This window comes from Poromitra crassiceps (assembly GCF_964638095.1).
Source record: "Poromitra crassiceps genome assembly, chromosome: 3".
Taxonomy (NCBI): domain Eukaryota; kingdom Metazoa; phylum Chordata; class Actinopteri; order Beryciformes; family Melamphaidae; genus Poromitra; species Poromitra crassiceps.
The window spans coordinates 6,452,294-6,478,915 of record NC_139625.1 but is presented as its reverse complement, the minus strand read 5'-3'; the positions used below and the strand labels follow the sequence as shown (position 1 = coordinate 6,478,915).

At 45.7% G+C, this 26,622-nt stretch overlaps 1 protein-coding gene across 3 annotated transcripts in view; it reads right to left on the bottom strand.

Annotated features, from left to right (window-relative positions):
* Positions 1 to 26,622, bottom strand: part of LOC310774159 (uncharacterized protein) — a 794,006-nt gene that overhangs the window by 765,031 nt on the left and 2,353 nt on the right. The window contains exons 2-5 of one of the 3 annotated variants that reach the window (XM_083634237.1): positions 26,099 to 26,162; positions 23,653 to 23,832; positions 4,882 to 4,989; positions 4,187 to 4,294 (exon numbers count right to left, since the gene is read on the bottom strand). In XM_083634237.1, the coding sequence (XP_083490363.1) occupies positions 4,187 to 4,294; positions 4,882 to 4,989; positions 23,653 to 23,832; positions 26,099 to 26,162 (460 nt within the window). The remainder of the gene's footprint in view (positions 1 to 4,186; positions 4,295 to 4,881; positions 4,990 to 23,652; positions 23,833 to 26,098; positions 26,163 to 26,622) is intronic. The other 2 variants (XM_083634238.1, XM_083634239.1) reach the window with 2 other exon arrangements.

Below are 26,622 nucleotides of genomic sequence, written 5' to 3'. Positions count from 1 at the left end.
TGTGTGTGTAGGGGGGCACAAACCCTCAAAAGGGCTTTAGTTTTTTTCAGGAAATGAAATGAAGAAGTAAGTACACTGAGAGCCATGTTTTGACCACATTTCTTCACCCATGTGGTAAACTTTGATTTCTAACTGTTCGTTTTTAGTCATTTCAAGTCATGTGCTGTGTTGAGACAGATCTATAGGCCTGTTTACATTCAATAAAAACAAGATTGGTGATTCTATTCATGTGCTGATCGTTTGAGAGTGAAACCGCAGTCTACTGAACATAATGGCATCCATTGACTTTTAATTGAGTTTCATTGACTTTATCATGTGCCATTCACTGTACTATGGAAACAGCAGTGCTCTGAGCAGCACTCTGAGTATGAACACCTCGGCACCAGCGTGGAGTGCGCTCACGGTTTGTGGAGCTCTGCCTCACGCTGCCTTCCTGGAGTACCTACTGTATAGTGCCTTTTAAACTATCTGGATCATGTCAGGATAGAGAGAGCAGGATATTTTCAGGTTTTGCCTTTCTAAACATGAGGGGTCTTTGTTAAGAAACAACTGGATATGAGCCGTTTTTTATGCCAGTGGGCGGCGTGGGGGGGGGGGGGGGGGGGGGGGGTCATGTAGGCCTATCGAAAAAAAGAAATGTGATAGGAAACAGCTTTAGCGAATTTGTAACCAAACCAGGGGTTCCACTAGCATTTTTTCTGGCCGGCCAATTGAGCCGCAACATTCCGGAATTCCGGCCTTATAGAATAATTACCGGCCCAGTCAAAATGTAGCCTATTGAAAAAAGATAGATGTAGCCTGATCATTTCATAAATACATAACACATTATTGTATAATTCTTAGCAAACGAAATCAAAATTTTAAATCATTTTTTGATTTCCAAATAATTTTCTAACTATTCACTGCGGTGCGGTCTGCGCAAAGGGAGGAGCTGCACGCACACCGCTCCTTATTTAATTAATTAATTGGGTTCGGGTTTGCAGACCCATTAAGATTAAACAATAAAACACAAAAAACAAAAGCTATTATCCAACAAATGTATTTTATTATAGTGAATGAACTCGTCACACACTTTGTGAACTGAGTTTGTCATATATATTCCCGTTTAATTAAGCCTAAAGAACACTGGCGGGCCTACATTAAATGTCTCTTTGCATCGAAGAACATGAAATTAAATAACTTGAAAGATAATCTAAATTAAGAAGTTGCCTGGCTAAAAATCATCCAAACGTCCAAAAAACAAAACCAAAAGGTGGCGGCACCACCCTTCCTGATTTTATAATGGGGAGGAGATGAGGCGGAGGGAGGGGGGGGGCAGGTTGTCTCTTTTTTCACTCTGCAGATTAAAGCTTAACACAAGCCACTTCTTAACATGCAGTGGAATCCGTATTATAACCTGCACTTATCTACCTCGACCACCGGTATAAGATCCGCTTCCACGCAATCGTGGCTCATGTTTAACAGTGGCAGGTCATTATCCGCATATCCGTAGTGGGCAGGTGTGGCTCTTCGTGACTCACTTCACGTTCACTAGTTTATTAATTAATGAATCGTTCGGGCAATCGCTTATATCAACGAGCAAACTCACGGTGTCCTCAAGTGCTGCTGATAAAAATCGCAAGTTTGCTTTGCACATGCGGAGCGCTGATCATGAAGAAACTGCAGCAAGCGTATTGCGAGAATTCTCGCAGCGACAGAGAAGTCCTCTGCAGGTTGTAAAACTTATTATTATGTCCGTTAATTTAGCCACTAATATCAACATCATTTCAGCATAAATAACCTACTAGAACCTCAATTGATTTGCCATGGAGTATTTAATGGGCAGCTTTCATTTATTTGTCTGAACACTTTATGGAGCGCATCGTCTCAAAGCTCACAACACGCAACAAGGGATTTCGTTCTCAGATGTAGGCTACAGGTAACACAATATTCTTACCTTTTGCCCTTCAGTTGAAAGTAAAGCAAATATTCTCATGTTGTGAAGTAGGCTATAAGTCCGTTCTGAAAGCGAGTTGGATGCCCGCGTGTCAACCAGCTGCAGTCCCTCGTCATCATGTCAATATAGACCGCTTCAGAAAATATATAGGCTATAAAGTTTGACTGACTGCACGGCTCATCTCTGGCTTGTTGCAGGTCACTTTGAAACACAGTGCCAAACTTGTCAAAAACAGCAGCCAATGACAACACATTCAAGCCATCCTAAAGTGCATTACTGAGTGCAGTAAGGGTGGGGGATCAACAATGAAAAAAAATCATACAACAATCATTTTCCACTCACCTAAAACAAACACATGTCACCCAGAGTGCCTTGCGCCTCCCAAGAAAGCAGAGCAGCGAGTCGGGGCAGGTGGGGGCGGGGGATTGGCTTGCTCGCTCGCTCTCCGGCAGCGCTGGCTGCCGATTCTCCTCTCCCCCCCCCCCCACTCTCTCTCATATTTAGGGGGGCAAAATATACCCGCCCCCCCGCTTCCAGCGCCTATGCCTATGCCAGACACGTTAATATAAAACCCGTGCCCGCCCAGACCCGTCAATATAAAACCCGTGCCCTGCCCGTTGTTATGGAAACCAGTCAGAGAACGTCTCGTCTCCAGTCTAACATGTTGACTCCACAGCTGAGTTTTAAATGTTTATGTTGTGCAGTCTGTAGCATCAAACAATGCAGTATGCACACTTGAAACATGTTGCTTATAGAGAAACAAAGCGTAAAACAACTGTTTGACAGGGGGTAAAAGTAGTCTACTCCTCTCGCTCTGTCTGGCTGACTGACCTCCGCCAACAGCACACACACTGCCCACGTCATGCACCAGAGATTACCGTAAGTGACTGTGAATTCAGCCTGAGCACAACACAAAAACATACAGTACATGGCTCTAGTCTACTGTACGTTGTTCCCAAGCACTGCCCGCCCGCGTTTAGTTCATTTTTACCCATGCCGGTACCCGTGAATTCATATACGTATTTATATAAGTATTATTTTTTATCCGACCCGTTGCAGGACTCTGCCACCACCCGGTCCTGTCCTGCACCTCCGAACCAGGCAGCCACGCCCCACAGCTGCCCAACCCTGCCCACAGGTGAGACCAACACCCACCGCCCATCGGACAGGAGCCCCCAGCTGCTGCCATATTAGATTTATTCATAAGGCCAAGTTTTTAAAATTGTATCACTACAATGAAATGGCTGATATGGGAACTAACATCATCACACATGGATACAAATACGCATGCCAATAGAGCAGGCTCTGAGGCCGCACAGCGTCTGAGCTGCATATGTGACGCGGAGCATGTGAGCTGTGTCTGTGAGCCTGCAGAGCGGGCGATTTCCATAACTGCACCCATGGTGCATGAGATTTCTAGTTCCAATAGAATAGGGGGAAAATAACACACGAACACACATTAAAACTAGAACGACCGCACCGCGGATATATGCCTCCGCTAACAAGTCAACAGTCGACATGCATGTCTGTCAAGGTTTTACTGAGATATGGCATTACCGAGCTTGAAAATGGCATTCGTGAGGTCACAATGACCTTGACCTTTGACCACCAAAATGTAATCAATTCATCCTTGAGTCCAAGTGGACGTTTGAGGCAAATTAGATGAAATTCCGTCAACGCATTCCTGAGATCTCACATTAACGAGCATGAAACGAGCGGTCGTGATGTCTCAGTAAGCTTGAACTTTGACCACCAAAATCTAATCAGTTCATCCTTGAGTCCAAGTAGATGTTTGAGGCAAATTGGAAGAAATTCCGTGAAGGCGTTCCTGATATCGCGTTGACAAGCTTGAAAATGGCGTTCGAGAGGTCACAGTGACCTTGACCTTTGACCACCAAAATCTAATCAGTTCATCCTTGCATCCAAGTCGACGTTTGAGCCAAATTGGAAGAAATTCCATCAAGCCGTTGTCGAGATATCACGTTAACGAACTTGGGAATGGCGTTCGTGAGGTCACTGACCTTGAACTTTGACCACCAAAATCTAATCACTTCATCCTTGAGTCAAAGTCGACGTTTGAGGCAAATTTGATGAAATTCCGTCAAAGTGTTCCTCAGATATCGTGTTAACGAACACCGGACGTACGTACATACGGACAACCCGAATCCATAATGATCAACCATGTAACCTATGCTATGTATAATTCTTTTAACTATGGTGCTTGTGTGAGTAGTGACCTGGGGCACCTACCTGTGTTAAGTCTGTCACTGCTGTCTCAGCTGAATGTGTCTGAGGAGCAGCAGGGTCATCTTTGTCACAGGAGACATCCTGAATGTCTGCATTCTGACCTTCTCCTGCCTAGGAGACAAAAAAGAGGCGTCAAACCATATATCTAGTATGAAAGTTGTGACTTTGAGCAGTCTGGCGCTATTCTAAGATCATTTTCAAACATGCCTTGTTTGGTTCGGTTGGCTCCTCAGGGTGCCTGCGCGTGGATCGATGTGGCAGATGAACCGGCTTAGGGGAGGCCCCCTGCTTCTTCTTTTGCTTTTCAGGAGTGTCTGGCAGGGTTTCAGCCTGAGCTGGTGGAGAGTCCTCAGGCACAACATCTAGTTCGGGGGATCTGGTTGTTTGTGGTTCTACAGTTTCTGGTTGTGTGCTCTCAGCTGGTAAAGGCTGGGCATTGGTCTGTGGGTCCAAACAAAGCTCCTCTTGTTTGGCGGAGCTGGGCATTTGAGCTTCAACAGTTTCTGGTTGTGTGCTCTCAGCTGGTAAAGGTTGGGCATCAGTCTGTGCCTGTGGAGACACCTGTTATTTTTAGTTCAGCCCAGTTTGGAATTATCAAATCACACAATACATCTTTAAATGATCAACAGATGTAACCTATGCTATGTATAATTCTTTTAACTATGGTGCTTGTGTGAGTAGTGACCTGGGGCACCTACCTGTGTTAAGTCTGTCACTGCTGTGTTAGCTGAATGTGTCTGAGGAGCAGCAGGGTCATCTTTGTCACAGGAGACATCCTGAATGTCTGCATTCTGATCTTCTCCTGCCTAGGAGACAAAAAAGAGGCGTCAAACGGGGTCATCCCTATGTTCCCCGGGTCCTATGTTCCCCGTTTTTAACACTCTCCATAACATTTGGGGTGTCTATCCGCTATGCCGACCACCCGCAAAGCCGACCTTAGGTTTAGGCGTGAGGGGTGGGAGAGGTTAGGTTTTGGGTTAGGGTCTGGGGGAGGTTAGGAAGGGTTCTATGTTCCCCGGTCCCACAAAAACGGGGAACATAGGACCCGGGGAATATAGGACCCGGGGAACATAGGTATGCTCCCCGTCAAACTAGGGGTGGGCGGAGTTCCGGTGGAGCCATGCCTGAGGCGGTCGCATAGTTAAGTGCTCTGTCTCAATCGGTATCAAATTCACCCCCAAACTTGAAAAATTCAATAAACAAACTACTTCGAGTAAGAAATGAGTGGAAGGGGAAGGAATAGAAAAGAAAAGAAACCCCAAAACAAGGTAACTGAAGCTTTTACGTCGAAAAATAGCGAAATGGCCACTTCTGAGAATGGCGTGGGCGTGCTAGCCGAAAAACAGGGAGAAGGCCCTCTCAGCACCGGAGGTGAGCTGCTCAACGAAATGCTGTCTATCTCCAAAGAACTCCGAGAATTCAAGAAAGACATGTACTCGGCCTTCTCCGAACTTAAGGGGGAAATAAAGAAAGACCTGAAAGAGGAGATAACAACGCTGAAAGTCGAACTCTATCAGAAGCTAACGGAGGTCGGGGAAATACTCAACACCCAGGGCCAGGCTATTTCCGCGGCGGAGGAGCGGATTGCGGTGGTGGAAGAGAGCGGGTCAGTAACCAAAGAAGCTATGCTATTGCTGCTCAAAGAACAACGCAGGCTACGGGAAAAGGTGACGGACCTGGAAAGTAGGTCGAGACGAAATAATATCCGGATATACGGGATACGGGAAGAGGCCGAGGGTGACTCGGTGATTACTTTCGTGGAGAACTTGCTGAATACGGAGCTCACATTACCCGAAGGTATGTCTCTTCAAATCCAACGCGCACACCGAGCGCTGGCGAGAAAGCCAGGACCCGATGTCAATCCTAGATCCATCGTTGTAAACTTCCTGCAGTTTGAAGTTAAGGAATCAATCCTGAAGCTGGCTTGGAAGAAGAAAATCCAAATCAACAATAAACAGATTTACTTTGACCACGACTACGCCTACGAAGTGATGGAGAAGCGCCGTGCCTACGGGGGAATCAAAAAAGCTCTCAAGGAAAGAGGGATCCGATTCCAAACACCGTTCACGAGGATCCGAATCCACTGGAGCACCGGGCCGAAGACCTACGAGGACGCGCAGGATGCCACACGTGAGATGAATGAGAGGGGATTCCACCTGGTCGCTCCGAGAGGGGACACGAGCTCTTCCATGGAGGATCGTATACAGAAGGCGTTTCCATGGCAACGGAGGGAAGAGAGGATCAGAGGGGGCCGAATGGAGACGAGAGTGAAGGAAAAGTTACAGCCGTTCAGGAGGGCAGAGTCGCAGGAGTAAAAGGAGAATGGGAAGAACACAAAAGAACTGTACGTAAACGAGGGAAGTAAATTAGAGGACATTTCCTATTCTATTTTATTTTACATTTTATTTTAATTAAAGGAAGATCTGCTTTAGTTACCTACTGACTATAAATAAGTATAATAATTTAGGAAACTATTATTTTGGATTACCGATTGACCAGACAAGCATGTTTCATCTATGTTGGACTTATCTAGAGGTCATGGAATGTACAAGCATTCCTCCACTAGGGGGGGCCCCCACCATTTGGGGGGGTTTTTCCCTCCACCCACCAACAGGGACTATAGAGGGACCATAGTCCCCCTGCTCTGGGAAGTTTCTGTTATTTCTTATTGTTTTTTGTTACTCAAAGGGGAGATCTGGTTTTGTTTTTCATATACGATTCCTACAAGTAGGAAGGACATTCTCATACATAGCAACGCACCCAATTCCAAAACGATGAATGTACGCACCACATGGTTTATGTGATTTCGCTAAATGTAAATGGGCTTCGTAACCCAGTTAAACAAAAAAGAACCTTGGCAAAACTGAAGAGAGAGAATATTGATATCGCCCTGATTCAGGAGACACACATGTCAGGGGTAGAATATGAAAAGCTCAGAAGACAAGGATTTAAGTATGTGTTCCACGCTTCAAATGGGAATAGGCACACAAGAGGGGTAGCAATATTGATTTCGGGTAGAATAATGTATGAACACATAACAACTATAAAGGACAAAGAAGGAAGATTCATATTGATAAAGGGTAAAATTGAGGGTCATTTGTTTACTATCTATAATGTGTATGTTCCACCTGGCTCAGAGTCAGATTTCTATGTACAAATATTGGATAAGATTGCGGCAGAAGCACAGGGAACTTTTTTGTGTGGAGGTGACTTCAATATTACTCTGAATCCTCATATTGATTCATCAGGACTGAGATCAGGCCAATCCAAAAAAACTACAAGGAAAATAAACTCAATAATATCTGAGCTGGGGCTGATCGACGTTTGGAGGCAACGTAACGCATCAGTTAAGGATTATACCTTTTTTTCATCTCCTCACTCAACATATTCGAGAATCGATTATTTCCTAATGTTTGGGTCAGATAGCAGTAAGGTGCAAGATTGCCATATTGGAACGATGGATCTCTCGGATCACTGCCCAGTGTATTTGTCCCTAACAGCAGCTTCTGAGAGGAAGTTTACATACTGGAGATTTAACTCCAATATATTGAATGAACAGAATATTGAAAGGTTTACGAAGGAGATATCAGACTACATAGAATTTAATGACAATGGAGAGGTGAGTCCGCCAGTGCTTTGGGACGCCTGTAAGGCGGTAATGAGGGGAAAGGTGATTGCAGTAACATCATTTATTAAGAAGGCGAGAGCCGAAAAACTTAACACTCTGCAGGGGGAATTGAAAGTATTGGAATTTGAGCATAAGACAACAATTGACCCTAAGATTAAAATAGAGATAAAAAAGATAAAAAATAAAATTGAAGAAATATGTACACAGGAAATTCAAAAAAAGATGTTATACACTAAACAGAAATACTATGAAGGTGGTAGCAAATATTCAAAACTGTTGGCCTACAAACTTAGAAAACAACAGGCAGATAGCATGATATACAAGATAAAGGATCCAAGAACTAATGTTCTTCATTATCAGATGAGGGAAATTAAAAACTGTTTTAAAGAATATTATGAGAAGCTATATACACAACCCCAGGTTGATAATGATCAGAAAATGGAGTCTATGCTCGAATCTCTAAATTTGCCAACCCTTACAGAAGCCCAAAATGTGTCACTGATCCAACAGATATCACAAGAAGAAATATATTCAGCTATAGCTAGATTGAAGGCAGGCAAGTCCCCTGGCACTGACGGATTCACTACAGAGTGGTACAAGGGCCTGAAGGGGGCCCTGACACCTATTCTGTTGAAAACATTTAATTGGGTCCTGAAAGAAGGGGAAACTCCGGATTCATGGAAGGAGGCAATTATCTCGGTTATACCTAAAGGAGGGAAAGACAAATCGGAATGTGCGAATTATAGGCCAATTAGTGTACTGAACCTTGATTATAAACTGTTTACGTCAATTATTGCCAAGAGGCTGGAAAAAATTCTACCAGAAATAATCAACTTAGATCAAACTGGGTTTATTCTGTCACGTCAGACTCACGATAGTATCAGGAGGTCCCTGCAGGTTATTAGACATATAGATCTAAATAAAATACAAGCTATGCTTATAAGTTTAGACGCTGAAAAAGCTTTTGACTCGGTTAGGTGGAAATTCTTATTTAAAGTTATGGAAAGGTTCGGTTTTGATCAGGTCATTATTAAGACATTAGAAGCCTTGTATGACAAGCCATCAGCCAGATTAAAGATCAATGGTGAGCTAACTGACTCTTTTTTGCTTGAGAGGTCTACGAGACAGGGCTGTCCGGTCAGTCCTTTGTTATTCGCAATTTTTGTCGAACCATTGGCACAATGGATTAGACAGAATAACTCGATTAGGGGAATAGAAATGGCTGCCGGGGAACAAAAGCTAGCATTATTTGCAGACGATATTCTCGTGTACCTCTCAAGCCCAACAGACTCTCTCCCAGCCTTGATGGCGGTGCTTAAAGAATATGGGTCATACTCAGGCTATAAAGTCAATGAACGAAAAACTCAGATCCTGAATATAAATTATAATCCTCCTCATAGTCTTCGATCCAAATACCAAATGTGCTGGGATAAGTCATCAATTAAATATCTGGGGATTAACCTGCCCACAGATTTGTCCAAATTGGAAGAAATTAATTATGGCCCACTTAGAAAGGAAATTTTGACAGACATAAGTAGGTGGAATTTAATCCCGTATTTAAATATAGGCTCAAGGATTGACTCAGTTAAAATGTATATCCTCCCAAGATTCTTATATTTTTTTCAATCGATTCCCATTGAAAAAACTGAACAATACTTTATTGATTTAGACAAAATTATATCACGATTTATTTGGGCAGGGAAGAAGCCGAGGATTAGATATAAAACAATGCAACTAGCAAAAGAGAATGGGGGTTTAGGCCTTCCATGCATGAGGGACTATTATAGAGCGGCCCAGATCCGGCCACTAGTGGGCTGGTGTACTCCAAGTTATAACTCCCGGTGGAAAGAGATTGAAGGCTCAATGAGTGAGAGAATTCCAGTTAATACGTTGATAGGGGACCCCTCATCGACTGATTTCCTGTCGGATCCCAATAATCCTTTGGTAATTAGCTCTCTTAAAACATGGAAGGAAATAATTAGAAAACATCATTTGAAAGATAGGGCGACAATATTCAAGTGGTTTGCATACGATTCGAATTTTATTCCCAGTAGATATGACTCAACGTTTAGAAATTGGGCTCCTAGTGGCCTTACAGCACATTGTACTCTCTTGAACCAAGGTAGAGTGTATAGCTTCCAGGACCTCAAAGTAAAATTTAATTTGCAGGATCAGGATCACTTTAGATATATACAAATCAGGAACTTTATAGATAAGACATTCCCGAAAAATGATCGAGCAATGGGAATGGAAACCCTTGGTATCTTCCAGAATGCATATGATGATGGTAGTTACAGGAAGGTGGTATCTAGGTTGTATATGGCTCTTCAAAGTCTAAAAGGTGACCATACTATGAATATTAAGGAAAGATGGGAAGCAGAGGGAAACTCCACGATATCTCCAGAAGATTGGACCAGAATATGTGGTCAGCAATGGAAAATGACGAGTTCACCATCCTGGAGGGAATTTAGTTGGAAAAATGTGATTAGATACTTCTGTACTCCAGCGCAAAAATCTAAATTCTCTCACCAATCTGAATGTTGGAGGTCATGTGGAAATACAATGGCAAACCATTTCCATATCTTTTGGAGTTGTCCCTCTGTGGTTCCATTTTGGAAGAAAGTACATGAGGTCCTGGAGGCGGTTTTTAGGATGGAAATTCTTTTTGATTTTAAAATACTGTACTTGGGAGATATAGAAGAGTTGCATTGTGTGAAACGAGATGAATATATGTTGAGAGTGATGTTAGTGGCTAGCAAAAAGGCTGTGACTAGAAAATGGCTAAAGCAAGAGGTACCAACTGTGAATGAATGGATAGATCTAATCCACTCGATATATGTAATGGAGAGAGTAACATTTAGACTAAGAGCTCAAGTTGATTCCTTTGAAAACAAATGGTCGAAGTGGCTTGCCTATGTATCGGATATAAGACCTGACTTTGTATAGCTGAGAAGAAACAAGGTGGTGTGTGTAAATGGGTACCGTAAATGCTTATAATTGGAAATTGTATGTGGGTGCGAATGAATGAATGATTATGTGAATGTAGATGAGTACAAGATTGAATGGTTAAACATCCTCCCCTGTCTTTTTGTTCGTTTAGTTTATTTATGTTTTGTGCTGTTGTCTGTACAGTATTGTTTTGTTTTGTCATTGAGAAAAATAATAATAAAAAGTAAATGACAAAAAAAAAAACTAGGGGTGGGCGATATGGCAAAAATATCATATCACGATTTTTTTCAGGCAGGATCACGATCCACGATCTTATCACGATTCTTTTTCATATTGGTTTTTAAGATTATTGTAGCGAACCTGGGTTTGACGTGTATTGGGGTGTTTCCGTGTTAGCTAGGAACTAATGTGTGTGGGTGTGTTCCTAGGGGGAAGGGGGTATATGGGACCAGCGGCCGCGTTGTGGAAGGCAGTCTAACCATGAGAGGAGGTTGGAGTGGTTGTGTGTGGAGCTAGCAGCAAGGCTACCGCTGGAAGCTAGGAGAATGAGCCTGTGAATAAAGAACCCTGTACCAACTACAAGTCTCCGTTCCTTGGCGAATAAGCGATTCGCTACATTGGTGCAGAAGTGAAGCGGTAACGCCTCTGATTCGGTCGAGAGGAGAGAGAGTGAGGAGGAACGGCGGAGGAAAAGTTGGAGATCAGACGGCCCGAGCGACCTAGCGGTAGCAGGCTAGCTGCGGGTGCTAGCTGCTAGGGGCGCCACGTGTGATGGTGCGTGGTGAAGCATGGCCAGTGGTGAACGGGAGAAAAGAGGAGCTGACGACGGGGATCAGCTCGGCGCTGACGGCCATGGAATCCCGTTTGTTGAGAGAGGTCAGATGGCTGGCGGAGGCAATTCCTGCCTGGGCAGTGGAGCTGTGGCGGGCGCTGCGAGAAGTCGAGCGGCGTGTGGACGAGTTGAGCACAGAGGGAGCGCAGTGTGGAGAACGGCCAGAGGAGCCACAAAAGAGACTGTGTTGGACCTGCGGAGAACCGGGCCACGTGGCGAGGTGGTGCCGAAGCGGTCCCGGGAGACGGACCGGGTATGCGGAGCAAAGGTACTGGGGACAGCAGGGAGCCTGCTGGGCATGCGGTGGATTAGGGCACATAGCTAGAGAGTGTCAAGAAGCTGTCGGGGACTGGAGAACAGCGGGAGAGGAGAGACGTGCAGGCGGCGGACAGGTGAGACTTTGTTGGGCGTGCCGTTCGCCTGAGCATTTAGCCAGAGACTGCACTAAGAGTGTGAACGCTGGAGGAGACACACAGCCGGGGGAGCAGCCGGAGCAACAAGCAGCGGAGCAGTGCAGAGCCGGTTATTCAGGGCAGGAGAGTGACATTTGAGCCGGCCCAGGCTAGCTGCTCTGCATACCAGCCGGTAGAGGGGGACATCATTATCAGTAACGAGACAATCAGGATAGTGGGGATCGTGTTGAACAGCCAGAGGGAAGCGAGAGACATCACCTGCAATGCTGTGGCAGTCGGGGGAGCGACACTCGAGTCTCCGGGTGAGTCTGGGGGGTTACCGCCGGGGGAACCGGCCCAGCCTAGCCGCTACATACCCCCCACGGTTGCACTGCAGAGAGCCGAGGTGGAGATCGACGCCGGTGGTGTTCGCCCTGCTGTCCTGAACACGCCGCCCCCTGGGGGAGCGGGACGGGAGGACGGCCGAGTGCAAGAGGTGGTCCTGGAGGATGACGTCATGGCCATCTGGGAGGTCGACGGGCATGAGTGGAGACGCAGACAGAGGGAGGATGCGGATATCGGTCCGGTGTATGCGTGGGTGGCGGCCGGACGCCGGCCCCCTGTGGAGGAGATTCACCTGTGTTTCGGTGCCACGAAGGGACTGTGGAACATGTTTTCGGACCTGCAGCTGGGTGGAGATGGGGTTTTGGAGAGAAAGGGGTACGGGAAAAGCGGGACCCAGTGGATTGTACCCGGTTGCCTGCGAGAATTGGCACTGAAGTGGATGCACGAGGGCCCATACGGTGATCGTGGGCTCGAAGAGACACTCAATCTCATCCGTGGACATTACTATTGGGGCAAACAGAAAGAGGACGTGCGGAGATACTGCAGGGAGTGTGAGGGCTGTGGGGAAAAGAGGGAAGGAATGAAAAGAAATGCAAATGGTGGTGGTCGAAAGGAAAGAAATTATGTCAATGTGATGGGTTTGAGTTAAATTGAAAAGGAGTGTAAAGAAAAGAGGGAAATGTGGGGGTTATTGTTGAATGGGAAATGTGGGGTGAATTTAAATGTGTGGAAAAGAAAGGAAATAATGCAAAACTAGACATTATGGAGTGCCTAATGGGAAACTAGACATTATGGGGGTACCTAATGGAAAACTAGACATTATGGGGGTACCTAATGGAAAACTGGACATTACGGAGTACCTGATGAAAGCTAGACATTATGACCGGGGTGCGGGAAAAGAAAAGACTGTTGTTGGAAATGTTAATTGAAATGTTGTGGGAAATTGTTGGGGAAAAATGTTGGTGTGTTTTGGTACAGGGGGATATGTGTGGGTTGTGGGTGTCAACGTGGGCGTTGAATTAAAGTTGAGTGGGGGATATGTAGCGAACCTGGGTTTGACGTGTATTGGGGTGTTTCCGTGTTAGCTAGGAACTAATGTGTGTGGGTGTGTTCCTAGGGGGAAGGGGGTATATGGGACCAGCGGCCGCGTGGCGGAAGGCAGTCTAACCATGAGAGGGGGTTGGAGTGGTTGTGTGTGGAGCTAGCAGCAAGGCTACCGCTGGAAGCTAGGAGAATGAGCCTGTGAATAAAGAACCCTGTACCAACTACAAGTCTCCGTTCCTTGGCGAATAAGCGATTCGCTACACTATTTTGCAAGTTAGGGACTGTTGGTTATTTATGAGAGGGGGGGGTATGGTGCAGGGGCGACTTTGTTTTCATTTTTTTCCTTCACCCTCCCCAGGGGCCGGTTGCACCAACTGGTCTTACACTGGTCTTAAGCTAAGTTGGTCGTAACTTTACGACCTACAGGTACGCCGGTTGCACCAAGACGACTTAAGCCTTATTTTCACTAAGACCAGGCGTAACTCCTACGCCTCGTCAGGAGGAGGCGTAGAGCCTGCCTGTAACAGAGATCTCCGCGGAGACCTTTTTGACCGTCATCGTCGTAACATCGCCAGTTCGCCGTCTTTGAAAGCACGACGTTAGATTATAACTAACTACTTGTGTGGCTTAGCCTTCCCAAATGTTGGCGTTAATTATTTTAGAATTTAATACATAGAATTGGGAACGTTACATTCAATTTCATTCAGACTGCCTGATACTAATGGGCGCCGCCATTTTCCCCCGGGGCTTCCACAGGAGGAGGGGGGTGGAAGGAGGGAGGGTGTAGTGACGCACATACAGTAGTGGGTGACGGCGCGAGGCACATGTGGGCCAATCAGAGGGCATTCCCCGACAATTCACATGAACGCGCATTGCTATGACCAGCGTAGTTAAGACCAGAGTAAGCCGTGTTGGTGCAACAGGCGTAAATCCATGGTCTTAACTAAGACCGACGTAGGAGTTACGACCAGGCATAGTTAAGACCAGTTGGTGCAACCGGCCCCTGATCTATAAATATTTTTCCATGTCCCTCCCTGAGTGACTGGAGATAAATGCATGACCCTCCCTCCACCATAAATAACCACACTTTATCATATTCACACCAAAGGTAGCATTGAAGAAAATATGACCTTTTCCGATGATTTGGCTACGTTTGATAGCGCCCTATGACATCGGGGGAGAGAGGGGGCGGGGGGCATATAACGTTTAGTAGGCTACCCAGCCCAATAACTGCCTCATCTCCTAGCTATAAAGCCTACAGTAGCCTAGCCAGGGCCGGCGCGTGCCATTCTGCCGCTCTAGGCGAGAACAAATTATGCCGCCCCCAATTGGCAACACCATACCAGCATCAAAGTATGCATGACGCAATATGCAGTCATTTTGCACATCCATATAGCCTACCTACAAAAATAACGCGCCACAGGTCTGCACAGGTCTGCATAATAACTCCAATAACCACAGCAGTCATGATACAGCACAGATATTTTCCAAATAATCACATTTTTCAGACCCTCAAACTATGCAAATCTCTCTTATCTACCACTTTCTCATGTGCATAAAACACGGAATGTGCGCACGGCGGCGCAACCACAGTAATATAAGACTCACAATGTATTTAGCCTATAGCCTATATATCATCAGCAGATTCACAACTTAACAAAGGCGAGTTGTTGTTACGAGCTGTTGGCAAATAAAGCTTGTGTAGAGAAATGTTCCCTTCCCGTTTACCTTTCAGAAGTGGACACCAGCCGGGGCTGCGTCAGCAAAGGTCTTTAAATAAATCCAATCATCCTCTATTAGGATTCTCTCTGCCAGTTCATTTTATATGGAGATTGTTGCCAGTCCATTAAGTCTGTCTTGTTTCATTGTAGGCTACTACTGCAGAGGTAGTTTCAACTTTGAGAAACTTCAGATATTGTATCTTGGAATTTTGGTCTCTCCAATGAATGGGCAGGCAAAGTGCGCACTGCGCACCGCACAGGGAAACAGATTGTTTTGGAACCCAGAAACAACGTTAGAAATATCGCGCTAATTTACTGATTACACTAATACTGGTACACACATATGAGCACATGGCCTAGGCTACCTTAACCCAAAGTTAATGATGTAAATTAGTCTACTTGTAGGCTATGTCCCTTTTCCTCATTCAAGCGGGATGGAGAAGACATGATGACCCGCCCTCCTCTGCCTCTGATTGGCTAGTAGTAGTGCTTGTTTAGGCATGAGGAGTGATGATTGGTTGGGTTAGGGTAAGAATATCAGGGTAGGCCAATCAGATGCATAGTAGGGCGGGCGGTTCGTGCCGCGGACAGCGGCGAGAGAATGGATCTAGCGGGGAAGAGCATGAGAGGCAGAGCGCTGGAGAATATTTGGAGAGCTGCAAGTGAAGGCGCACAATTTGCTGCCCCTTCAAGTGCCGCCCTAGGCAGTCGCCTATGTCGCCTATATGTTCGAACCGGCCCTGAGCCTAGCCAACTGCATATGTGACCTGCTCTGACAAAATCAGTCACATTGACCCCAAAAGACATTTTGAGTTGTATACAACGTTGGAAAGAGGAGACTCTCAGCTTTCTGGGGATATCAAAATTATCTTTGTAGTCCAACAATTGAGGGAGATACACCCCTTTATGTCGCGACTGTTTCCAAACTGTGTTTTTGAGAAAAACGGCCTCAAAGTTTGACGTTAATTCTGAGACATAAACATCTTTTCTTGAAGTTGTCTGCATGTGCATGCCCACACACCAGGTGGGATTGAGCTGAAATTTTGTATGGCACTGTGTTATGATCCTGGGGAGGTAATGGCAATGTCATGGAAACCACCTGGAAAGTCCTTTAAACCACCTGGAAAGTCCTGGAAACTACCTGGAAAGCACTGGAAAGTCTTGGAAACCACCTCCCCAGGTTGGATTTGGCTGTAAATTTGTATGGCAGTGTGTCATGATCCGTGGAAGGTCATGAGCAGGTCATGGAAACCACCTTGAAAGTCCTGGAGAGTCCTGGAAACTACTTGGAAAGTCCTGGAAAGTCCTGGAAACCACTTCCCCAAGTTAAATTTGGCTGTAAATTTGTATGGCAGTGTGTTATGATGCAGGTAAGGTCATGGGAAGGTCATGGAAACCACCTTGAAAGTCCTGGAAACCACCTGGAAAGTCCTGGAAACTACTTGTAAAGTCTGGAAACCACCTCCGGTTGGAGTGGGCTGTACATTTGCATGGTGGTGTGTTATGATCTGGGGTAGGTCATGGTAAGGTCCTGGAAACCACTTGGAAAATCCTGGAAACTGGACTTTCTGAATTTAAGACCTCAAATTAAGTTTATCTATTTCATTCATTGATTTCATTTACAGCATTTCAAATGAGCCATCATATCAAATCTGGCAAATGTATTTTCTAATATTAGATTAGAAAATAAATTTGCCAGATTTGATGAGACTTTCCCTATAAACCACGACCACTTCTGTGGCCAAATGTATAAAACTGTGCATGTACTGTATGTGTAGAAATCTGTGTAAGCCCAAAAAAGCTCTACACCCAAATTAACACTACATTTGGCCCCTGGTCTTCTATTCGAATATACAGATAGATAGATACTTTTGTTGGTTGAACAGGTACACATGACATCTCAGTACACCTCAGTGGATATCATGACAAAGTAGCCTATGTAAAGGCAACTAATAGACCAGCTAGAACAGCCTGGTAAATTCAGAAAATGGCATCACTTTACTGTAATGCAGCCTTTAACCCCAGGGAAATATTCAGGTATAAGCATATTTGAGTAGGCTACATAGAAAAGCGGTATATAAGTCCTATCAATTATTATTATTATTATTATTATTATTATTATTATTATTATTATTATTATTATTATTATCAATACAAACTGTTCTGTAACACCCAACTGACAGAAGATCCTCTGACGCCCCACCCACATTATTTTTTGTAATTAGGGCTACATTCATGCAGGATAATAATTGTACATTAATAGTAATAATTGTAATTGTTGTAATAATTATTACAAATAACAGCAACAAAGAATCTATAGCGGACCCGTTTCTGCTCTGGAGTAGAGACAGAGAGACAGAGAGACAGACAGCTGAATTAGGCTATGAGGCAAATAATCTGAAATTAGCTCAGTCTAATGCCATCTGTGAATTGAATTTAAAAGTAAAGCAACATTATCACGTAGATTACTGACTAGTATTAGTCTATCAATCTGACAGACAGGCAGACAGACAGACTTTCACTGGATGCAGAAATTACGCAGCTGCTCTCCCCCTCTCTCTCTCTCCCCTTGCAGCGGGGAGAGAGAGAGAGCAAGGGGAGAGAGAGCTAGAGAGAGACTGCAGACGGGTTGCCATGTTCGTTATCATAACCCCCGAAGAGGCAGATTTTTAAGAGGTTAAAACGTTACATAAACAGCCTAAACTAGTCTAAAATAACAAACCAATAACAGAACTCCACAATACAACCCTGACAAACTTTAGAAACAGCGTTTTAAATCCTAGAGTAGTCTATAATATAGCCTACCATTTGCAAGTACTGACACGCCCGTTTAACTGGCAACGTGAGGCTGCACGCGCAGCAGAGAGCAGCGCAGTTTACTTTCAGTTTTGTCACTACCTTCAAGAGCTTCAAAAGTATTGTAGCGTATCGGGTAATTACGTGTATTGGGGTGTTTCCGTGCTTGGCTAGGAACTGATATGTGTGGGTGTGTTCCTAGGGGGAAGGGGATATATGTGACCAGCGGCCGGGGCGGAGGCCAGTCAGGCTATGTGAGGGAGCTGACCGGGTGGTTGCAGAGCTAGCAGCGAAGCTAGCTGCTAGGAGCTATATTGTGAAGACAAGAATAAAAAGCCTGTACCAACTTCAAGTCTCCAGTTCCTTGGACAAATACCCACTTTGTTACATTGGTGTCAGACAGTAAAGCGGTAACGCCTCTGATTCGGCCGAGAGGGGAGAGGGTGAGAAGGAACGGCAAAAGAGACGGGTGGTGCGGCTTTTTGGCTCTAGATCTAGCGCTAGTAAGTTAGCTACCAGGGGTGCTAACTGCTAACTGCTAGCTGCTAAAACCACGTGCGATGGTGCGCGGAGAATGGCCATCGGTGAACGGGAGGAAAGGAGAGCTGACGGCGGGGATCAGCTCGATGCTGGCGGGCATGGAGGCCCGTGTGTTGAGAGAGGTCGGACGGCTGGTGGAAGAGACTCCTGCCTGGGCAGTAGAGGTGATGCGGGCGCTGCGAGAAGTCATGCAGCGGGTGGACTTGATGAGCGCGGAGGTAATGCAGCAGGAAGAGCGGCCGGAGGAGCCACGGAAGAGACTGTGTTGGACCTGCAGAGAGCCGGGCCACGTGGCGAGGTGGTGCCGAGGCGGTCCCGGGAGACGGACCGGGTATGCGGGACAACGACATGGACAGCAGGGAGCCTGCTGGGCATGTAGCGCGATCGGACATCTAGCCAGAGAGTGTCCAGAGGCTGTCGGAGATCGGGGGGCAGCGGGAGAAGAGAGACGTGCAGGCGGCGGACAGGTGAGACTCTGCTGGACTTGCCAGTCACCGGAGCACTTGGCCAGGGACTGCACTGAGAGTGTGGAGGCCGGAGGTGAGACGCAGGCTGGGAAGAGCGTGAGCAGCCGGGGAGAAGAGAACGTGGTGACGGATAGGAGAACGGTGCTGCAGGGGAACAGCCAGAGGGAAGAGAGGGACATCGTCTGCAGCGTTGTTACAGTCGGGAGAGCGACGCTCGTGTCTCCGAGTGAGCGAGAGGGGTTACCGCCGGGGGAACCGGCCCAGCCTAACCGCTATACACCCCCTAACGTTGCACTGCGGAGAGCCGAGGGGAAGATCGACGCCGGTGGTGTTCGCTCTGCTGTCCTCAACCCTGGAGGAGGGGGACGGAAAAACGAGCGGAGAGCCGAGGGGAAGATCGACGCCGGTGGTGTTCGCTCTGCTGTCCTCAACCCTGGAGGAGGGGGACGGAAAAACGAGCGAGTGCGAGGCCGGGAGGACGACGCCAGGGTCATCTGGAGAGTCGACGGGCGCGAGTGGAGACCGGAGGACGAGGATGTCGATCCGGTGCTCGTTCGTGCATTTGGCTACTGGAACAAACAAAAGGGGGAATTGAAATGTTGTGGGGGTTATTGTTGAATGGGAAATGTGGGTTGAATTTAAATGTGTGAAAAAGAAAGGAAATAATGAAAACTAGACATTATGGAGTGCCTAATGGGAAACTAGACATTATGGAGTGCCTAATGGGAAACTAGACATTATGGGGGTACCTAATGGAAAACTAGACATTATGGGGGTACCTAATGGAAAACTAGACATTATGGAGTGCCTAATGGGAAACTAGACATTATGGGGGTACCTAATGGGAAACTAGACATTATGGGGGTACCTAATGGAAAACTAGACATTATGGGGGTACCTAATGGAAAACTAGACATTATGGGGGTACCTAATGGAAAACTAGACATTATGGAGTGCCTAATGGGAAACTAGACATTATGGGGGTACCTAATGGGAAACTAGACATTATGGGGGTACCTAATGGAAAACTAGACATTATGGGGGTACCTAATGGAAAACTAGACATTATGGGGGTACCTAATGGAAAACTAGACATTATGGAGTGCCTAATGGGAAACTAGACATTATGGAGTGCCTAATGGGAAACTAGACATTATGGGGGTACCTAATGGAAAACTAGACATTATGGGGGTACCTAATGGAAAACTAGACATTATGGGGGTACCTAATGGAAAACTAGACATTATGGGGGTACCTAATGGAAAACTAGACATTATGGAGTGCCTAATGGGAAACTAGACATTATGGGGGTACCTAATGGAAAACTAGACATTACGGAGTACCTGATGCAAACTGGACATTATGACGGGGGTGTTGGGAAAAAAGAAGGGACTAATTGTGGGGTTTGTGGGAATTAGATTTTGATGTGGTGATGGGAAAAATGTTGTGTTGGGTGTGTTTTGGTACAGGGGGATGTGTGTGGGTTGTGCATGTCGCGTGGAAGCGACATTAAATTTGTGTGGGGGAAATGTAGCGTATCGGGTAATTACGTGTATTGGGGTGTTTCCGTGCTTGGCTAGGAACTGATATGTGTGGGTGTGTTCCTAGGGGGAAGGGGATATATGTGACCAGCGGCCGGGGCGGAGGCCAGTCAGGCTATGTGAGGGAGCTGACCGGGTGGTTGCAGAGCTAGCAGCGAAGCTAGCTGCTAGGAGCTATATTGTGAAGACAAGAATAAAAAGCCTGTACCAACTTCAAGTCTCCAGTTCCTTGGACAAATACCCACTTTGTTACAGTATATTTAGCGGTCGAATTTCACAATAATCTTTACAGAGAATGAAAGCCAAGGCTTTATTTTACTATAGCCTAATCTGATGAAACCCCAAAACAGCAGAAATAAATATTCTCTGATAAAATCGCGTTTTCTAGACAAACAGCCAGCGCGACAAGCAACTGATTTGGTCAGAGCAGGTCACATAGTGTCAACAATTCCAGCTCTGAAACAATATAAAGCGATGATAAACGTTTCCAGTCAATGCACCAAGCAAACAGCAGGCCTGAGTGAGGGCCTGGACACACGTGAAAGGAAGGAATGGGAGATACCAAGTCCAGTCACCATACAGGTAAACCATAGATATAAATAGGGGAGTAAACACAAATTTTGGAACGAAAAAACGCATTTAAAATATATACAAAATACAAAAAATGAATGTTGTATAGCCCTCCCTAAAGCCAAAATAAAAAACACAAGTCCCTCCCCAGTACTCAAAAAAATATTTGATATCCCTCCCCCTTTCTGCACCATACCCCCCCTCTCATAAATAACGATCGTCATATCGCCCTACGTCAAACCATATATCATGAAAGTAGTGACTTTGAGCAGTCTGGCGCTATTCTAAGATCGTTTTCAAACATGCCTTGTTTGGTTCGGTTGGCTCCTCAGGGTGCCTGCGAGTGGATCGATGTGGCAGATGAACCGGCTTAGGGGAGGCCGCGTGCTTCTTTTGCTTTTCAGGAGTTCTGTATATACTGTAGTGATGTCATTATTCAGTATTTTCTCTCTTTTATCACTCACTTGGTGACCTGCTATCCCTTTAGGTCATTTTACAATTACCAGACAATTGGACTCGAGTCATAGGGACTCGGACTCGAGTCGACTCGAGTCGCAAATTTGACGACTTCCGACTCGACTCGGACTTGGAAGGTAAATACTTGAAACTCAACTCAGACTTGGAAGAAAATGACTCGAAACTCGACTCGGACTTGTGACAAGATCAGCCGAGTGCACCAGCTGGGCATACGCCTAGGTTTACACGCTACGTCCGATGTAGAACTCAAAGTTACGACTACCGGTAACTTAATTTTATGACTAGTGCACCCTGTATGCACTGCGTCTGTGTATGGAGCAGGCGTAAAAGTTACACCCAAATGCGTAGCTACTCACTGACAGCTGTCTCATCTTGATCTGCGCGTGATGCGGCCGGAATCTTCTCCAAAAATATCGATCGATATGTGCTGTAAATAGACGAAAGCTGATGCGTCGGAAGATCTTTCAATTTCTTCCTGACTTCGTCAACTGCCCGCAGTGCGCAGTCTGCCATCGCATTCAGTACTGATTGCACTTGTGATCAAACTGCTTGTGTTGGCGCTGTTAAATTGAGCTGTGAGAACGTTTCTATGCTTTGAATACAACTTTATAAGTTTGAGCTGAGTTGGAGCTGTCTGTCAGCTGTCTCGAGCTCGTCTGAGAGAAGTGTGTTGCTTGGCAACAAGCACATATTAACGTGAACGCGCACGTCTGCAGCCTAAATAATCTCTGCCTTGTCATTTTTTCTAACCTGTGACTCGACTTGACATAACCTGTGACCAGGGCCGTAACCAGGGTTCCGAAATAGGGGAGGTCCAGCAAGGGGAGGCGGATTCGGCGGCGCCGCCGAAAATTTTTTGAGTTTTTCCCCCCCCCTTTTTTAGCCATATTTAGAGTAATATATCATTTTAAATCAACATTAGGATTATACTGTTGTGATGTCATTATTCAGTATATTCTCTTTCATGTCACCACCTGCTCAGCTCTCCTGTCAACATAATTGTAACTAACAAACACAAACTGTTTTAGCCAAATTCATATCAAAATGACACCTACAAACACAGGTACACAACCCAAGCCGTACACAACACACAAAGTCATCATCGATAATAAAAAAAACATACAGAGGGACATTTATTTATTCCTGATAGGAACGATTGAAAAATAAAATAAAATATATTATGTTGTTTTTAACTTTACACCACCTCTTTTTGTTACTTATTGGGTCATGAAACTGAAACCATGCATATAGCCACCTGCATACCTGACTTCGGGAGCTTGGCAATAGACCCTTATCACGGGGGCCATTTTGTGTCGAAAAGGCAGGATATACACAGGTGCAAGCAAAACACTAATGAGGGTTTCCAACTTCCAATCATGGAAGATGGAAACCCTCATTAGTGTTTTGCTTGCACCTGTGTTTATCCTGCCTTTTCGACACAAAATGGCCCCCGTGAGAAGGGTCTATTGGCATCATGCATGATTACAATGAGATGCACCCACTTTAAACCTGAATAAAGTAATAAAACCACTAGTAAACCAGTAGGCGGCGCCTGGCCTGCTGTTCAGTGAGTGGCCTGGCCTGGCCTGCAAAAAAAAAAAAAAAAAAAAAAAAATTTTTTTTTTTTTTTTTTTTTGCAGGCTGAAATATTAGGGAGGTCCGGAGCTCCCCGTCCTCATAGCTAGTTACGGCCATGCCTGTGACTCGACTCGAGACTTCACTTGAAATAACATTGTGACTTGACTTGACTTGACTTGCCGACAAAAGGAAAGACTTGGGACTTGCTTGAGACTCGGGACCAATTGACTTGAGACTCGCTTGGGACTCGGATCAGAGGGACTGGACAATTGTCTGACAATTACACTACAACAGACAGCAACACAGGCAGAAGCCTAACCTCTCCCACCCCCACGATTATTATTATTATCACTTTGAAACACAGTGCCAAACTTGTCATCTCCACACAAATAAAATCAAACTAAGCGTATACTATACCATTATAGCAGCAGCCAATGACAACACATTCAAGCCTTCCTAAAGTGCATTACTGAGTGCAGTAAGGGTGGGGGATCAACAATGAAAAATAAATACAACTGAACTGAAATAAGTACCGATATGAGGAAGTGCTTTCCAGACACACAAAACACCCATTTGGTTTAGCTCTCACCTGAGTATCCATGCAAACTGTAGCTGAAGCAGCGGCGGCAACTGCAGGGGTTTTCTCATCTTCATCTTCATCGTCTCTGTCTCTGCTGCTAACCGGCTCGTGTCTGCTGCTCTCTCCTTCTCCCTGCTTTATCACCAACAGCTCCACGGCAATAGTAGAAGAAGTAGCAGGCTGCTGCTGCTGATGCAAAAACAAGTTTGATTTGATCATACTTTTTCTTTTTTGGTGGCTCATTCTTCATTTTCCACTCACCTAAAACAAACATGTCACCCAGAGTGCCTTGTGCCTCCAAAGAAAGCCGAGCAGCGAGTCGGGGCAGGTGGGGGCGGGGGATTGGGTTGCTCGCTCGCTCTCCGAGCGCTGGCTGCCGATTCTCCTCTTCCTCCCCCCCTCCCCTCTCTCTCATATTTAGGGGGGCAAAATTTTAGTTCATTTTTACCCGTGCCGGTACCCGTGAATTCATATACGTATTTATATAAGTATTATTTTTTATCCGACCCGTTGCAGGACTCTGCCACCACCCGGTCCCGTCCCCACCTCTGAACCAGGCAGCCACGCCCCACCGCTGCCCAACCCTGCCCACAGGTGAGACCAACACCCACCGGCACAGCGGACAGGAGCCCCCAGCTGCTGCCAAATTAGATGTATTCATAAGGTCAAGATTTCCATAACTGCACCCATGGTGCATGAGATTTCTAGTTCAAATAGAATAGGGGGAAAATAACTGAATACTTGAATAGGCTACTGGTTTAAACAAATTTTCATCAAGGGGTCAGCTGTCACCTCATGCCACCACAAGGGGATGTATGACAGGTACATTCTCATTTAATAAACATCTGAAAGTGTTAGGGCTCTATCTTCCCGACTTGCGTTAGCGCCCGTTTTGCGCTGGAATAGCACCGCGCAAAGCCCTAATTGTGGGCGTGTCGGGCCGCTGCGCTGCACGTCATCTCAGCGCAAACCCCGATAGCCGTATTCATGCCCATATTAACAGGATTCACCACAAGTTGAGATCACTCCCCTTAAAAGTCACAGCGTCACCGCCTGCACCTCTGTGACAGGCAGCAGCTTCTTTCTTGCTTAGTGCAAGCAGAGTGACAGAGTGAGAGAGAGAAAAGAAATGAATGAATGAATGAATGGTTTATTTTCGGTCATAGGTTAATGAACCACAAACAAAATGTAACAATTTGTGTGAATATACACTACAGCAAGAGAACATCATCATACATGTACATATCAAACCATTTCACACAAATTCAATTTATACAATCAATGACCGAAATAAGGAATAGGCTGAAGCAAGGCTTATTTTTAGCCTATCCTGTAAGAAAGAGGGAGAGAGTCAGAGAGAGAGAGAGAGGGGGGAGAGAACGAGAGAGGGAAGAGAGAATTGGAGGATGAACCTCCAATTGGGATTGTAACGAAAATTGATGCTTTTGTAATTAGTAGCCTTTTAATTAGCCGTTTCGCTCATATAGGCTATAACATACACATTTAAAAATAGCCTATTCGTTTCTTTAATAGGGTAGGGAATGGGATGTGTGAGATTTTATTTCAATAGCCTATACCAGAATTGTCCACTTGGGTTAACCTATTGTTGCATGCGGTGCAATTGTGCAGGGAGAGAGGTTGTATAGGCTACTATCAATGGTTACTGTAGTGTATAGCCTACTGGCCGGTGTTGTGTCAGAAAGTGATTTTCTGCCAGAAACTGATTTCGATCCGCGGGACACCACGCACAGCACAGCACAGCGCTGCCTCGGTGCCTGGGCAGTGGTAATCCAATTCAAAACGCAAATCACTTTTTCGCACAAAACCATGACAAACGAATTCTCATGTTAAATCAAGGTGTGTTTTTTTCTGCAGTGTAGGTTAGTTGAAAATCAACGTGGCATTCTGAGGAGGGAATTGTGTGTCCGCGCGCTAGCCGTGCGTAATGGCCCTATCCAAGTGAGGATTTGCACTGCGCCGGAGAATACTGTCTGCGCTCAGGCGTACGTCTGCGTTTGCACTAAGACCAGCTATTTTCTGGCGTTAAAATTGAGAGCACCCAAGGTGATTTTTTTCTAACACATTGCGCTGAACCGCCTATTTTGGAACGGGCAACTCCCAAACCTCTCTATGCACTCGCCACATACCGACGGTATCTTCCCCACAGCGCTAAATGACACTTGCGCGAGACATAGGCTAGAGGCCCACCAACACGCCTGGGCCACGCCTACACCTGTGTCATCACAGCGCAAAACTGGACGGTGCGCTGGGAAGATAGCAATAAGAGGCACGCAAACGCAGCACAAAGGCAACGCAAACGATAGCGCCGTACAAAGATAGGGCCCATTGTCTTCAGACTGGAAGAAAGTGAAGGGCTCCAATATACTGCCTTCTGGAAAAGTGCAGGGGACATGTCCCCTGTGTCTCTGTGTGTCCCTGTAAATGATGTCCTTACCTTTGATGGCTCTGTGCTCTTTGACTTGAAGCTGCGTATAGAGGCCTCTATTACAGCAGCGTACCTGAGAGGGAGAAGGAGTGTGAATGAGTCTGTCTGCTTTGCTTCAGCACCACCAGAACCAGCATACAACTGACAAACAAGAGGCATTTAACACAACCGCCAAGGGGTCATTTTTACCCCCCTGGAGTTTTCAAATGCATGTAACTGAAAATAAAACCCCTGCATCTCTCAGTTCATGACTTTTCCTAAAATGGTTTTATTGATCATTAGGTGAATTATGGGGGGGGGGGGGGGGATCATACATATGATCATTTATACCTAAAACCGCTAAGGAGTCATTTTTACCGCCTCATGTAAAACATGCCACGCACAACATTAACCATGCCCGGTTGCCTAACACCCTTTTTTTTTTTACTAAAGATGTCTTTTGGGCTTGCCTTACAGTAAGCTATAGAGTAGCCACATACAGTAGCCTATCTTAGAAAAAAAGTAACAACAGAACAACAAGAAGAATGAATGTC